Raw genomic sequence first — 14,841 nt, 5'->3', positions numbered from 1 at the left:
TAGATTCCATAGACACCGCCACCTCCTATTCAGGTGTCTGGCCCCTTTTCGGATGCCGGGTGCCTAAATTCCAGCGGCAGGGTGTATTTTCGATGCACTTGAATAGAGCCATAGGCTCTGATAGGCTTCAAAAAAGGTGAACTGTGAGCGCAATGCATGGTGTGTTAGAACAACGAATGAATATTCACTTTCCTAACACTGAACCGCCTCTCCGCCAATCAGGAAACGCGGGTGTGTTACCCATCAGCTGAAACAATGGGCACTGTGATTGGATGCCTATCAGAAGGAGGTGAGGAGAGGCATGGATGACACAGCTCGCCGCTGTCACCTGCTGCCCCACCGAGATAGAGTAACGTTACAAAGGCCAATGGCCTGTTCTGGTGCTAAACTCAGTTTTCCACCCGTCGCCCTCTTTAATCCGCACAAGATTGTGTGCCCCTCTTAAAAACCGTTGCTCCTTTGAGACTTTCAAATAACTCCGTAATCAACAGAATCGGATAGGCGTTCTTAATCGTGAAATGATTGAGACTCTTATAATCCATACAAGGTCTCCATTCACCGCTCCTCATCTTCACAAAGAAGAAACCAGCACCAGCAGGAGACGAGGATTTGCGGATGAAACCTGGAGATAGTGCGTCTGCAACATACTCCTCCATGGCCTAATCCTCCAAGACCGACAAAAGGGTAAACCCGGCCACGAGGGGGTATGGCACCAGGTTGAAGGTCAATTGCGCAGTCATACGACCGGTGTGGAGGCAAACTACCGGCTTGACCCTTGTCAAAGACATCGCTAAAATCGCGGTGCTCCTCCGGCAGGAAGGAGAGTGAAGAGGTGCACAGGACCATGGCTACCTTCTGGAAGCATGTCTCACTGCATTGTGGCGACCAGGAGAGAACCTCCACATGGAGCCGATCACCGGCAGAAACTTAGGTGAGGAAATGAAATAGATATTTTGCAGATAGGCAACTCCTATCCTCATATTGATTAGTGGTTCCAAATGGATAATAACTACTGCAGTAGGGAACAGACACAGAAGATACGCTCAGCATCTTTCCAAATAACCGTTCACCTTTATTATGACACATTTGAAGGTTTTTATACACACGATTACGTAGGTATCACATTAATATTACAATTGTACGTTTATGGTAACAAGGGGCGTAACATAGGCAGGCTAATTCTAATCAGGACTCGAAAGAATGAAAAACATGTATTGAAAACATTATTAGTGCCGTGTGCACAGTGAGGGCATTGTGCAATACATATAAAATAGAACACAATTATACACAGAACTTACACATTTCTATTACATATGTATGCTTACATTTATTTGTTGCTTTTTTTTTGGTTTGCCTCTTCATATTATTATAGCTAATATCATTCCTAATCTCACGATTAATATTGTCAGAAAAAACCCATTATAGGAACATATATTTATTATTTAAGTAGGGGGAATAAAATAGAATAAATATATATTTATTTCAGTCCTGCATATTCATTCACATATATTTTATTTATATTGTTATTATAACTTTTCATTTGTCAAGTATCCACTCAGGAGTAAAATATGCAAAAAATTAAGAATGTACCAAAAAGAAGCTGTGTCAAGTTGTATATATAAAAAAAATAATAATATAGGCCACAGTTCTAAAAATTTCCACAAGGTGGTGATATCCCTTATTGTTCGGGGAACGCCGAGCAGCGAGATGATACCGAACAAAGAACAGAATTGAGGCGCTACAGAAAGGAAGTTCCGGGTCAGAGGTCATTCTGGAGAAGGAGGAGAGGAGACCTTAGAGCTGGCAGAGGTAATAAGATATTATTTTCTATTTATACCCGGGAACACCCCCCCCCCCCCGTCATGTCCGTCCTCTTCCTCCATAATCACTGTGATGTCTATTTATTGTACGTCTTCAACCTAAATATAGAACCATTTCTCCAACTGTCCATCCAGAGCCTCTGGTTTATAGACCGGATACATCCTAAATATAGAACCATTTATATAACTGTCCATCCAGAGCTTCTGGTTTATAGACCAGATACATCCTAAATATAGAGCCATTTATCCAACTGTCCATCCAGAGCCTCTGGTTTATAGACCGGATACATCCTAAATATAGAACCATTTATCTAACTGTCCATCCAGAGCTTCTGGTTTATAGACCAGATACATCCTAAATATAGAGCTATTTATCCAACTGTCCATCCAGAGCCTCTGGTTTATAGACCGGATACATCCTAATTATAGAACCATTTATCCAACTGTCCATCCAGAGCTTCTGGTTTATAGACCGGATACATCCTAAATATAGAACCATTTATCTAACTGTCCATCCAGAGCTTCTGGTTTATAGATCAGATACATCCTAAATATAGAGCCATTTATCCAACTGTCCATCCAGAGCCTCTGGTTTATAGACCGGATACATCCTAAATATAGAACCATTTATCCAACTGTCCATCCAGAGCCTCTGGTTTATAGACCGGATACATCCTAAATATAGAACCATTTATCCAACTGTCCATCCAGGGCCTCTGGTTTATAGACCGGATACATCCTAAATATACAACCATTTATCCAACTGTCCATCCAGAGCTTCTGGTTTATAGACCGGATTCATCCTAAATATAGAACCATTTATCCAACTGTCCATCCAGAGCCTCTGGTTTATAGACCGGATACATCCTAAATATAGAACCATTTATCCAACTGTCCATCCAGAGCCTCTGGTTTATAGACCGGATACATCCTAAATATAGACCCATTTATCCAACTGTCCATCCAGAGCCTCTGGTTCATTGACCTGATATATCCTAATTATATCTCCTGATTTTTCTGAGGTGTCAGGATATCACTGTCTATTTCTCCATGGAGTAGTGGGAATATTTAGAAGGACACAAGGATCTCTACAAGGACGTCATGATGGACAATCAGCCGCCCCTCACATCACCGGGTAAGAGGAGACTTTATTGTAAAGGAGAGAGCAGTACGGAGGGTCCACCTAGATCCCCCATCATCTGATAAACACATAGAAACAATGTATTCAGTCAGTGTGTGTGTTTCCTACAGATGGATCCAGTAATGGGAACCCACCAGAGAGATGTCCCCATCCTCTGTATTCCCGGGATTCCACACAGGAAGGTCACACCATCCCCCACCATCATCAGGTAGGTGGGACTGAGCATGTAGACCTAAAAATATATTTGCAGTATGGGGTAACATTCTTATATGTCATCTCTTGCTCCTTTTTACAAATATATTCTTTCATTTTTGGAGTTTAGGGTGAAAAAATAAAAGGCATTAAAGTTGAGGCTAAAGAGGAAGAAGAAGAGAGGTTGGTGAGTGGAGATCAGCAGTCTATGGAGGAGGGTTGTCCTCTGTATTCCCAAAATTCTACATGGGAAGATCACCACTATACAGAGAATGATCAGGTAGATGAGACTGGACGAAAAACTAAAAAATAATTCTATAAGAGGACATTCTTCTATGTCATCTTTTATTATTGGCAGCAGTGTTTCCAGATGTTATTTTTTATCATCTCTGGAATTTAGAATGAAGAACGGAAAGACATCAAAGTTGAGCATAAAGAGGAAGAAGAAGAAGAAGAGAGGTTGGTGAGTGGAGATCAGCAGTCTATGGAGGAGGGGGAGATGATTATGGAAAGTAAACCGGAAGAATTCTCTCTACATATGGACACAAGTAAGTCATAAACACTAAATGGAGAAAGTTCACATTCTACATATCTAAGCCTAAAGCACGTAGACTGAAATGTGGATTGAAATGGACCATATGTCCACTGAGTAAAAAAATCTCCAAAGTGGCAGTTGATCCAGGGGGAGGACAGAAAAGCCACATAAAATGTGTCCAGAATTAAGTTAAAGGAGTTCCTTCTTTGTTCCAAAAGGCAGATAATTCCCCAAATCAACATTCTACAATGATTCTTACAAATATTAGATACTCTTCCAGTCTGCTAGAACAAAATCCTGTGGAAGACTATGAAAGGTCCATCTCCATTCCTCAATATAACGTCATGTTCCCAACAAATGAGGAGGAGATACTGTACACCATATGAAAGGTCCATCTCCATTCCTCAATATAACGTCATGTTCCCAACAAATGAGGAGGAGATACTGTACTCCATATGAAAGGTCCATCTCCATTCCTCAATATAACGTCATGTTCCCAACAAATGAGGAGGAGATACTGTACACCATATGAAAGGTCCATCTCCGTTCCTCAATATAATGTCATGTTCCCAACAAATGAGGAGGAGATACTGTACACCATATGAAAGGTCCATCTCCGTTCCTCAATATAATGTCATGTTCCCAACAAATGAGGTGGAGATACTGTACACCATATGAAAGGTCCCTCTCCATTCCTCAATATGACGTCATGTTCCCAACAAATGAGGAGAAGATACTGTACACCATATGAAAGGTCCATCTCCATTCCTCAATATAACGTCATGTCCCCAACAAATGAGGAGGAGATACTGTACATCATATGAAAGGTCCATCTCCATTCCTCAATATAACGTCATGTTCCCAACAAATGAGGAGATACTGTACACCATATGAAAGGTCCATCTCCATTCCTCAATATAACGTCATGTTCCCAACAAATGAGGAGGAGATACTGTACACCATATGAAAGGTCCATCTCCATTCCTCAATATAACGTCATGTTCCCAACAAATGAGGAGGAGATACTGTACACCATATGAAAGGTCCATCTCCGTTCCTCAATATAATGTCATGTTCCCAACAAATGAGGAGGAGATACTGTACACCATATGAAAGGTCCATCTCCATTCCTCAATATGACGTCATGTTCCCAACAAATGAGGAGGAGATACTGTACACCATATGAAAGGTCCATCTCCATTCCTCAATATGACGTCATGTTCCCTACAAATGAGGAGGAGATACTGTACACCATATGAAAGGTCCATCTCCGTTCCTCAATATAATGTCATGTTCCCAACAAATGAGGAGGAGATACTGTACACCATATGAAAGGTCCATCTCCATTCCTCAATATGACGTCATGTTCCCAACAAATGAGGAGGAGATACTGTACACCATATGAAAGGTCCATCTCCATTCCTCAATATAACGTCATGTTCCCAACAAATGAGGAGGAGATACTGTACATCATATGAAAGGTCCATCTCCATTCCTTAATATAACGTCATGTTCCCAACAAATGAGGAGATACTGTACACCATATGAAAGGTCCATCTCCATTCCTCAATATAACGTCATGTTCCCAACAAATGAGGAGGAGATACTGTACACCATGTAAAGGATTTATCTACAATTCCTTATCTTTATCCCACTGATGTATCAGAGACAATGTAGGACTTGAGGGCTGCATGTGACTTTGTTGTACTTATTGTGAGGCTCTCAAACATGGGCCTCCATACTTGGAGTTTTCCTTACCTAGATGATTACTCCGGCAATCGAACTGCCATTTGTTGGTTAAATGGTTTAATTTTTTTTTTCCAACATTTTCTTTTCACCCTTGTAGTCAGTTTTCTCTCTCTCACCATCATGCCCATTGTATATATGACTTCTGAATACAAGATGTATGAGAACAGATATGACTTATATTAAATATTGCTTTCCAGCAGATGGACGGTGTTCCTGGAATATAAATACATCGGAGGGACATCTTATTATATCTCCAGATTGTAAGGCAGAAGATGCTGACATTCCACAATATTCTCTGAAAGTGAACTCTGATTGGTTGACAAGATCCACAGATCCTTCTAATCCTGAGGAACCTTCTGAGAAATCCCATACTATGACTTCAGATGTCCATCCAAGTTCTCACAGATCAACAGATCCATCCAATCCCCAGATATCTTCTTTAAGCTGTAAGAGGGTTCACACAGGAGAACGTTCATTGTCCTGTTCAGAGTGCGGGAAATCTTTCACTACAAACACAAACCTTCATAGGCACCAGAGAATGCACACTGGTGAGCGTCCCTATCCATGTTCAGAGTGCGGGAAATGTTTCACTCAGAAACAACAACTTATTGTACACCAGAGAATTCACACAGGTGAGCGTCCGTTTTCATGTTCAGAGTGCGGGAAAAGTTTCATTCGGAAATCAGTCCTGGTTTCCCATCAAAGAATTCATACGGGTGAGCGTCCTTTCTCTTGTTCCGAGTGCGGGAAAGGTTTCATTAAAAAAGAAACCCTTATTATACACCAGAGAAATCACACGGGCGAGCGTCCTTTGTCTTGTTCAGAGTGCAGGAAAAGTTTCCTTAAAAAAGAAACCCTTCTTATACACCACAGAACTCACACAGGTGAACGTCCTTATTTGTGTTCAGAGTGCGGGAAATGTTTTCTTAAAAAAGAAACCCTTATTATACACCAGAGAAATCACACAGGTGAGCGTCCTTTTTCATGTTCAGAGTGTGGGAAAAGTTTTACTCGTAAAGGACAACTTGTTGTACACCTAAAAATCCACACAGGTGAGCGTCCTTTCCCTTGCTCAGAGTGCGGGAAACGTTTCCTTAAAAAAAGAAATCTTACTCAACACCAGAGAATTCACACGGGTGAGCGTCCTTATTCATGTTCAGAGTGTGGGAAATCTTTCACTTACAAAGGAGCACTTGTTGAACATCAGAGTACTCACACAGGTGAGTGTCCTTTCCCTTGTTCGGTGTGCGGGAAAGGCTTCTATAAAAAAGAAAGACTTATTGTACACCAGAGAACTCACACTGGCGAGCGTCCTTATCCATGTTCAGGGTGCGGGAAATCTTTCACTCACAAAGGAGCACTTGTTGAACATCAGAGAACTCACACAGGTGAGCGTCCTTATCTATGTTCAGAGTGCGGAAAATCCTTCATTCATAAAAAAGGCCTTGTTAAACACCAGAAAATTCACACAGGTCCGGATCTTTCGCTCAGGAAGGAGCAATTATTGAACATCAGAGAAGTCACACGGGTGAACGCCCTTATGCATGTTCAAAGTGTGGGAAACCTTTCAATTATAAAGGAGGCCTTGTTAAACACCGGAGAAATCACACGGGTGAGCGTCCCTATTCATGTTCAGAGTGCGGGAAATATTATAGTATGAAAGGACACCTTGTGCAACACTGGAGAGTTACAATAGGAGAACAATAGGAGGGTTTAGTTCCACTTCAATTATGTTAAAAAATTTGTGAATTGTTGGTGTAAGTTGGGTGAAAACATCAATAAATAAACCCCTAAAGCTTCTTTTTTTTGTACAGTATGTTATTAATTTCTCGTGAGTTTTTAAAATTTTTAAAAAGCTTTCTTGTTTTTAAAAAACAAGAAAGCTCCGCACTTTATAATATTTTGTTCTCAGTCCAATTTTTATTTTATTTTTTATAAATGATCAGAATTCTTAGATGATCGGAATGTGATGAGTTCATAGAGATTCACCCATTGGTGTTCTATGAATGAGATGGAGAGTTCGGAAGTTCCAGTTCTGCACAGGTGTCAGCGGAAGTATACATGGAGCCACTATAAATGCCATATACAGTGCCTTGAAAAAGTATTCATACCCCTTGAAATTTTACACCTTTTGTCATCTTACAACCAAAAACTTAAATGTATTTTATTGGAATTTTATGTGATAGACCAACGCAAAGTGGTAAATAATTGTGAAGTGGAAGGAATTACATAGTAGATGAGGTTGAAAAAAAGACACAAGTCCATCAAGTCCAACCCATGTGTGTGATTATATGTCAGTATTACATTGTATATCCCTGTATGTTGCGGTCTTTCAGGTGCTTATCTAATAGTTTCTTTAAACTATCGATGCCCCCCGCTGAGACCACCACCCGTGGAAGGAAATTCCACATCCTTGCCACTCTTACAGTAAAGAACCCTCTACGTAGTTTATGGTTAAACCTCTTTTCTTCTAATTTTTTTTTTTTTTTTTTGTTTACAAACGATTTTTATTTGGTACATAGAGAAAGTACAAGGAGTAAGCATAGATATAATATAATAAATGCAATGTATATCAAGACAAACATAGAAAATCACCATAGATACAAAATTTTTTACAAGATACAGTGCATATATATTGCAATAGTTTGTGTTTTTATTTGGTAACGTGATGGGCTAGAGCCATAATAGTGCAGTAAACCGTAGACAATCATGTATAAGAGACCCGATTTCAGGGAGTATTAAAGTGTCTTGTTAAACTCCCTTCCGGAAAAAAGCTTTAACCCTATTGTGGGGTCACCAGTCCGGTATTTATATATTGTGGGGTCACCAGTACGGTATATGTATATTGAAATCATATCTCCTCTCAAGCGTCTCTTCTCCAGAGAGAATAAGTTCAGTGCTCACAACCTTTCCTCATAACTAATATCCTCCAGACCATTTATTAGCTTTGTTGCCCTTCTTTGTAGTCGCTCCATTTCCAGTACATCCTTCCTGAGGACTGGTGCCCAGAACTGGACAGTATACTCCAGGTGCGGCCGGACCAGAGTCTTGTAGATCGGGAGAATTATCGTTTTATCTCTGGAGTTGATCCCTTTTTAATACCAATATTCTGTTTGCTTTGTTAGCAGCAGCTTGGATTGCATGCCATTGCTGAGCCTATCATCTACTAGGACCCCCCGGGTCCTTTTCCATCCTAGATCCCCCCCCCCCCCAGAGGTTCTCCCCCCAGTCTATAGATTGCATTCAGATTTTTGCCACCCAAATGCATTATTTTACATTTTCTACATTGAACTTGCCATGTAGTTGCCCACCCCATTTATTTGGTCAGATCTTTTTGCAAGGTTTCCACATCCTGCGGAGAAGTTATTGCCCTGCTTAGCTTAGTATTGTCCGCAAATATAGAGATTGCACTGCTTACCCCATCCTCCAGGTAGTTTAAGAACAAATTACATAGGATTGGTCCCAGCACAGAACCCTGGGGGACCCCGCTACCCACCCCTTACCATTCCCAAGTACTCCCCGTTTATCACCACCCTCTGGACTCGCCCCTTGTAGCCAGTTTTCAATCCATGTACTCACCCTATGGTCCATGCCAACGGACCTTATTTTGTACAGTAAACATTTATGGGGAACTGTGTCAAATGCTTTTGCAAAATCCGGATACACCACGACTACGGGCCTTCCTTTATCTAGATGGCAACTCACCTCCTCATAGAAGGTTAGTAGGTTGTTTGGCAACAACGATTCTTAATGAATCCATACTGATTACTGCTAATGATACCGTTTTCATTACTAAAATCTTGTATATAGTCCCTTATCATCCCCTCCAAGATTTTACATACTATTAATGTTAGGCTAACATATCTGTAATTCCCAGGGATGTATTTTGGGCCCTTTTTAAATATTGGTGTTACATTGGCTTTTCTTCAATCAGCTGGTACCATTCCAGTCAGTAGACTGTCAGTAAAAATTAGGAACAATAGTCCGGCAATTACTTGACTGAGTTCCATAAGTACCCTCGGGTGCAAGCCACCTGGTCCCGGTGATTTATTAATGTTAAGTTTCCAAAGTCTCATTTTAATTCTGTCCTCTGTTAACCATGGAGGTGCTTCCTGTGATGTGTCATGAGGATAAACACTGCAGTTTTGGTTACTGGAGCCCCCCCAATTCCCTTGTGAAGACTGAGGAGAAGAATAAATGTAATACCTTTGCCATCTCCCCATCCTTTGTAACCAGATGCCCTTCCTCATTCTTTATGGGTCCTCCCTTGAAGTGGTTAAGGGGAAACCCAAGCCACCATTTTTTTTTTTAAATGCCACGGGCTCCCCTTAAAATCCACACAAGACCCTTTATCCAAGCACGCAGGCCAGAAAAGGGGGGGGGGAGAGCAAGTGCCCCCTCTCCTGAACCATACTATGACCTCAACACAGGGAGATGCTTTGGGGAAGGGGGCTTCCCCCCAAAAGCGCCTTGTCCCCAAGGTGATGAGAACAAGGACCCTGCCCCAGTGGTTGTGGGGGTGACTTATCAGAATCTATAGGCCCCCTCACCCCCCCCCCCCCTGAGAATAAGTATGAGCAAAAAAAAAAACAGACAGTTTTCGACCAGTCCTTCATTCAAAAACCCCCCAAAAAATAAATGTCCCTCCAACGTTAATCACGATGAACGCCGGCCCGTACAAAAAACAAAGCACCCACCTGCCAAACATAACCAGTCCCGTGCCCCATCACTCGCCAAATGCCAGGTAAACAAGGGTGTTCCCGGGTGGGGGAATCCCACACCTGGCCCGCCACACCTGTGAGGTGGATGGATTATCTCGACAAAGGAGAAGTGCTCACTAACACAGATTTAGACAGATTTGTGAACAATATTTGAGAGAAATAGGCCTTTTTTGTACATGGAAAAATTCGTAGAGCTTTGCGTTCAGCTCACGATAAATAGGGGCGAACACAAAAGCGTTGCATTTATAATTTTGCTCAGTGTATAATGTTTGGGGGTTCTGAGTAATTTTCTATCAAAAATATGATGATTTTTACATGTAGGTTGGTTGCACTTTGTACACTCCATGCCAACTGAAAATGTAGAGAATTGCAAAACAAAAATGTAGGTTCCTGTGCAGTAGATAAGTAGCACCACTACTGCAAATGCCCAGTCAGGGCCGCTGATAAGGGGGTAGCACCAGTCATGCTGTACGGGGCCCAGGCCAGCAGGGGAATGAGATATAGGCAGTAGAGGGGCTGACTGGTAAAGCGGGGGGGGGGGGGGAACCTAGGTGCCTCTCCCTGCAGCAGCTAAAAGCTGGCCTCTCCTTCTTTCCCTCCCATTGGCTTTCAGCTGTTGCAGTGGGGAGATACACAGGGGATCGGTTCCTGAAATTACCCACCCCTCACCGATCCCTTTCTCTGTTCAGGATTCGATGCCCCCTGCTGCCTTTTTTACTTTTTGTTATAATAAATATCCCCCAAAAATATATAAAAAAACATTTTTTCCCCTCAGTTTAGGCCAATACGTATTCTTCTACATATTTTTGGTAAAAAACAAAGTCGCAATAAGCGATTATTGATTGGTTTGCGCAAAAGTTATAGCATTTACAAATAGGGGATAGTTTTATGGCATTTTTATTAATAATTTTTTTTTTTTACTAGTAATGGCGGCGATCAGCGATTTTTTATTGTAACTGTGACATTATGGCAGACACATCAGACATTTTTGACACATTTTTGGGACCGGTGTCATTTATACAGCAATCACTGCTATATAAATGCACTTATTCCTGTGTAAATGACACTGGCAGTTAACCAGTGGGTGGCAGTGTAGGGGTTAAGTGTTCCTAGGGGTGTGTTACTAACTGTTGGGGGCTGGGCTTTCATTTAGTGAACACTGATCTCTGCTCCAATCACATGGAGCAGAGATCAGCGTCACTAGTTGCTAGGCAGAATGGTGAGATGCTGTTTACAACGGCATCTGTCCGTTCAGCCTCCCCGTGAGACGATCGCGGGTATGCCCGCGGCGATCGAGTCCACGGGACCCGTGACCGGACTCACGGGGGTCCCGACCAGCACGCGAGCACGCTGCCGGCAGGGCGGCATTAGAGATTGGACATACCTGTACGCCAATATGCCTGCCCGTGCCATTCTGCCGACGTACATCGGCGTGCGCTGGTCGGGAACAGGTTAAAGTACACCATCAACAAACATCTATAGGGAGCCATTTGTAAAGAGCCCAGACTTTACGTGTTTGGTTGAAATAACCATAAACTTGTTTAGGAGTATAGTGGTGGTAAATCATCTAAAAATACATAAAAAGGTAACATATGGTATGTAATTTTTTTGGGAGGATTGCTGGAACAGTAGGTCAAGGTTGGGCTTCCAAGAACTCATCACTTCCTTTATTTTTAATGATTTATTTGAACATTTTTCTTAAAAGTAGTTTCACAAGGGGTTTTCCGGCATTCCTCTTCAAAAAGTAAGTTGAATGTTTACCTTCAGCCTGCTGGCTATCTTGGTCCTCTCAGACCCGTTGTCTCGTTCCACACAGTCTATCACACACCTCTAGCACACTTTTGGTTCCCTCACAGCCAGAGGGACTTCTTGGGGAGGGAGGAGCCCGGAACTACCGTCAGCCTTCCTCACAAAAACCTAAGCTATTAGGGTGCTGGTTGCTGACAAAATGTAGACCCAAGTTCGGAGGCTTCATCCCTTCCACATCTCCACATCTCCACAAAGCCTCTGAGCTCCTGCACTCAGAGACCAGGACTTGCCAGTCCTGGAGAAAACTGGAAATGCAGTGTCCCGGAGACTCTCGACCTGCATTAGTGAGAAACCTGGGTAACACCGAATCCTCTTCATACTATGACAAGGCATAGAAATGTCACATGCGGTATCCCGGTATCCTCCCTCCTTGTTTTGACCCATAAACACACAAACCGGTACTTTGTCACCTCTGGGGCAGATCTCATCTACACGGACACATTCTTGGCGGTCATTACTCTTTCCAATAATTTTAAAGGAGAACTCTTAGGTACTTAATCTAGGTCCTACTACTAGGCCCGTAGACGTGGTGTATCTGGATAAAGGAAAGCCCGTAGACGTGGTGTATCTAGATAAAAGAAGGCCGGTAGACATGGTGTATCTGGATAAAGGAAGGCCCGTAGACGTGGTGTATCTAGATAGAGGAAGGCCGGTAGACATGGTGTATCTGGATAAAGGAAAGCCCGTAGACGTGGTGTATCTAGATAAAGGAAGGCCCGTAGACGTGGTGTATCTGGATAAAGGAAGGCCCGTAGACGTGGTGTATCTAGATAAAGGAAGGCCCGTAGACGTGGTGTATCTGGATAAAGGAAGGCCCGTAGACGTGATGTATCTAGATAAAGGAAGGCCCGTAGACGTGGTGTATCTAGATAAAGGAAGGCCCGTAGACGTGGTGTATCTAGATAAAGGAAGGCCCGTAGACGTGGTGTATCTAGATAAAGGAAGGCCCGTAGACGTGGTGTATCTGGATAAAGGAAGGCCCGTAGACGTGGTGTATCTAGATAAAGGAAGGCCCGTAGACGTGGTGTATCTGGATAAAGGAAGGCCCGTAGACGTGGTGTATCTGGATAAAGGAAGGCCCGTAGACGTGGTGTATCTGGATAAAGGAAGGCCCGTAGACGTGGTGTATCTGGATAAAGGAAGGCCCATAGACGTGGTGTATCTAGATGAAGGAAGGCCCGAAGACGTGGTGTATCTGGATAAAGGAAGGCCCGTAGACGTGGTGTATCTGGATAAAGGAAGGCCCATAGACGTGGTGTATCTAGATGAAGGAAGGCCCGAAGACGTGGTGTATCTGGATAAAGGAAGGCCCGTAGACGTGGTGTATCTGGATAAAGGAAGGCCGCCCGTAGACGTGGTGTATCTAGATAAAGGAAGGCCCATAGACGTGGTGTATCTAGATAAAGGAAGGCCCGTAGACGTGGTGTATCTAGATAAAGGAAGGCCCGTAGAGGTGGTGTATCTAGATGAAGGAAGGCCCGTAGACGTGGTGTATCTAGATAAAGGAAGGCCTGTAGACGTGGTGTATCTAGATAAAAGGAAGGCCCGTAGACGTGGTGTATTTAGATAAAGGAAGGCCCGTAGACGTGGTGTATCTGGATAAAGGAAGGCTCATAGACGTGGTGTATCTAGATAAAGGAAGGCCCGTAGACGTGGTGTATCTGGATAAAGGAAGGCCCGTAGACGTGATGTATCTAGATAAAGGAAGGCCCGTAGACGTGGTGTATCTAGATAAAGGAAGGCCCGTAGACGTGGTGTATCTAGATAAAGGAAGGCCCGTAGACGTGGTGTATCTAGATAAAGGAAGGCCCGTAGACGTGGTGTATCTGGATAAAGGAAGGCCCGTAGACGTGGTGTATCTAGATAAAGGAAGGCCCGTAGACGTGGTGTATCTGGATAAAGGAAGGCCCGTAGACGTGGTGTATCTGGATAAAGGAAGGCCCGTAGACGTGGTGTATCTGGATAAAGGAAGGCCCGTAGACGTGGTGTATCTGGATAAAGGAAGGCCCATAGACGTGGTGTATCTAGATGAAGGAAGGCCCGAAGACGTGGTGTATCTGGATAAAGGAAGGCCCGTAGACGTGGTGTATCTGGATAAAGGAAGGCCCATAGACGTGGTGTATCTAGATGAAGGAAGGCCCGAAGACGTGGTGTATCTGGATAAAGGAAGGCCCGTAGACGTGGTGTATCTGGATAAAGGAAGGCCGCCCGTAGACGTGGTGTATCTAGATAAAGGAAGGCCCATAGACGTGGTGTATCTAGATAAAGGAAGGCCCGTAGACGTGGTGTATCTAGATAAAGGAAGGCCCGTAGAGGTGGTGTATCTAGATGAAGGAAGGCCCGTAGACGTGGTGTATCTAGATAAAGGAAGGCCTGTAGACGTGGTGTATCTAGATAAAAGGAAGGCCCGTAGACGTGGTGTATTTAGATAAAGGAAGGCCCGTAGACGTGGTGTATCTGGATAAAGGAAGGCTCATAGACGTGGTGTATCTAGATAAAGGAAGGCCCGTAGACGTGGTGTATCTGGATAAAGGAAGGCCCGTAGACATGGTGTATTTAGATAAAGGAAGGCCCTTAGACCTGGTGTATCTAGATAAAGGAAGGCCCGTAGACCTGGTGTATTTAGATAAAGAAAGGCCCGTAGACGTGGTGTATCTAGATAAAGGAAGGCCCGTAGACGTGGTGTATCTAGATAAAGGAAGGCCCGTAGACGTGGTGTATCTAGATACAGGAAGGCCCATAGACGTGGTGTATCTAGATAAAGGAAGGCCCATAGACGTGGTGTATCTAGATAAAGAAAGGCCCGTAGACGTGGTGTATCTAGATAAAGGAAGGTCCGTAGAAGTGGTGTATATGGATTTTGCAAAAGCATTT

General features: G+C 43.2%; 1 protein-coding gene across 2 annotated transcripts; it reads left to right on the top strand.

Annotated features, from left to right (window-relative positions):
* Positions 1-1,684: 1,684 nt before the first annotated feature.
* LOC143955674 (uncharacterized) lies at positions 1,685-7,237 on the top strand. 2 transcript variants are annotated; one of them, XM_077465783.1, is made up of 6 exons: positions 1,685-1,809; positions 2,850-2,955; positions 3,072-3,169; positions 3,284-3,433; positions 3,554-3,701; positions 5,635-7,237. In XM_077465783.1, exons 2-6 carry the CDS (start codon positions 2,922-2,924, stop codon positions 7,095-7,097), a joined length of 1,893 nt encoding a protein of 630 aa, XP_077321909.1. In that variant the 5' UTR covers positions 1,685-1,809; positions 2,850-2,921; the 3' UTR covers positions 7,098-7,237. The 2 variants fall into 2 exon arrangements, with proteins under 2 accessions (XP_077321909.1, XP_077321908.1); XM_077465782.1 differs by having other exon boundaries at positions 1,743-1,809; positions 2,843-2,955.
* The last annotated feature ends 7,604 nt before the right edge of the window (positions 7,238-14,841 follow it).

Source organism: Lithobates pipiens, unplaced genomic scaffold (genome assembly GCF_037356315.1).
Source record: "Lithobates pipiens isolate NorthernLeopardFrog02 unplaced genomic scaffold, aLitPip1_a1.2 Scaffold_35, whole genome shotgun sequence".
Lineage (NCBI taxonomy): Eukaryota > Metazoa > Chordata > Amphibia > Anura > Ranidae > Lithobates > Lithobates pipiens.
Note: the sequence above shows the minus strand (reverse complement) of the source record. Positions and strands in the feature narration are given on the sequence as shown.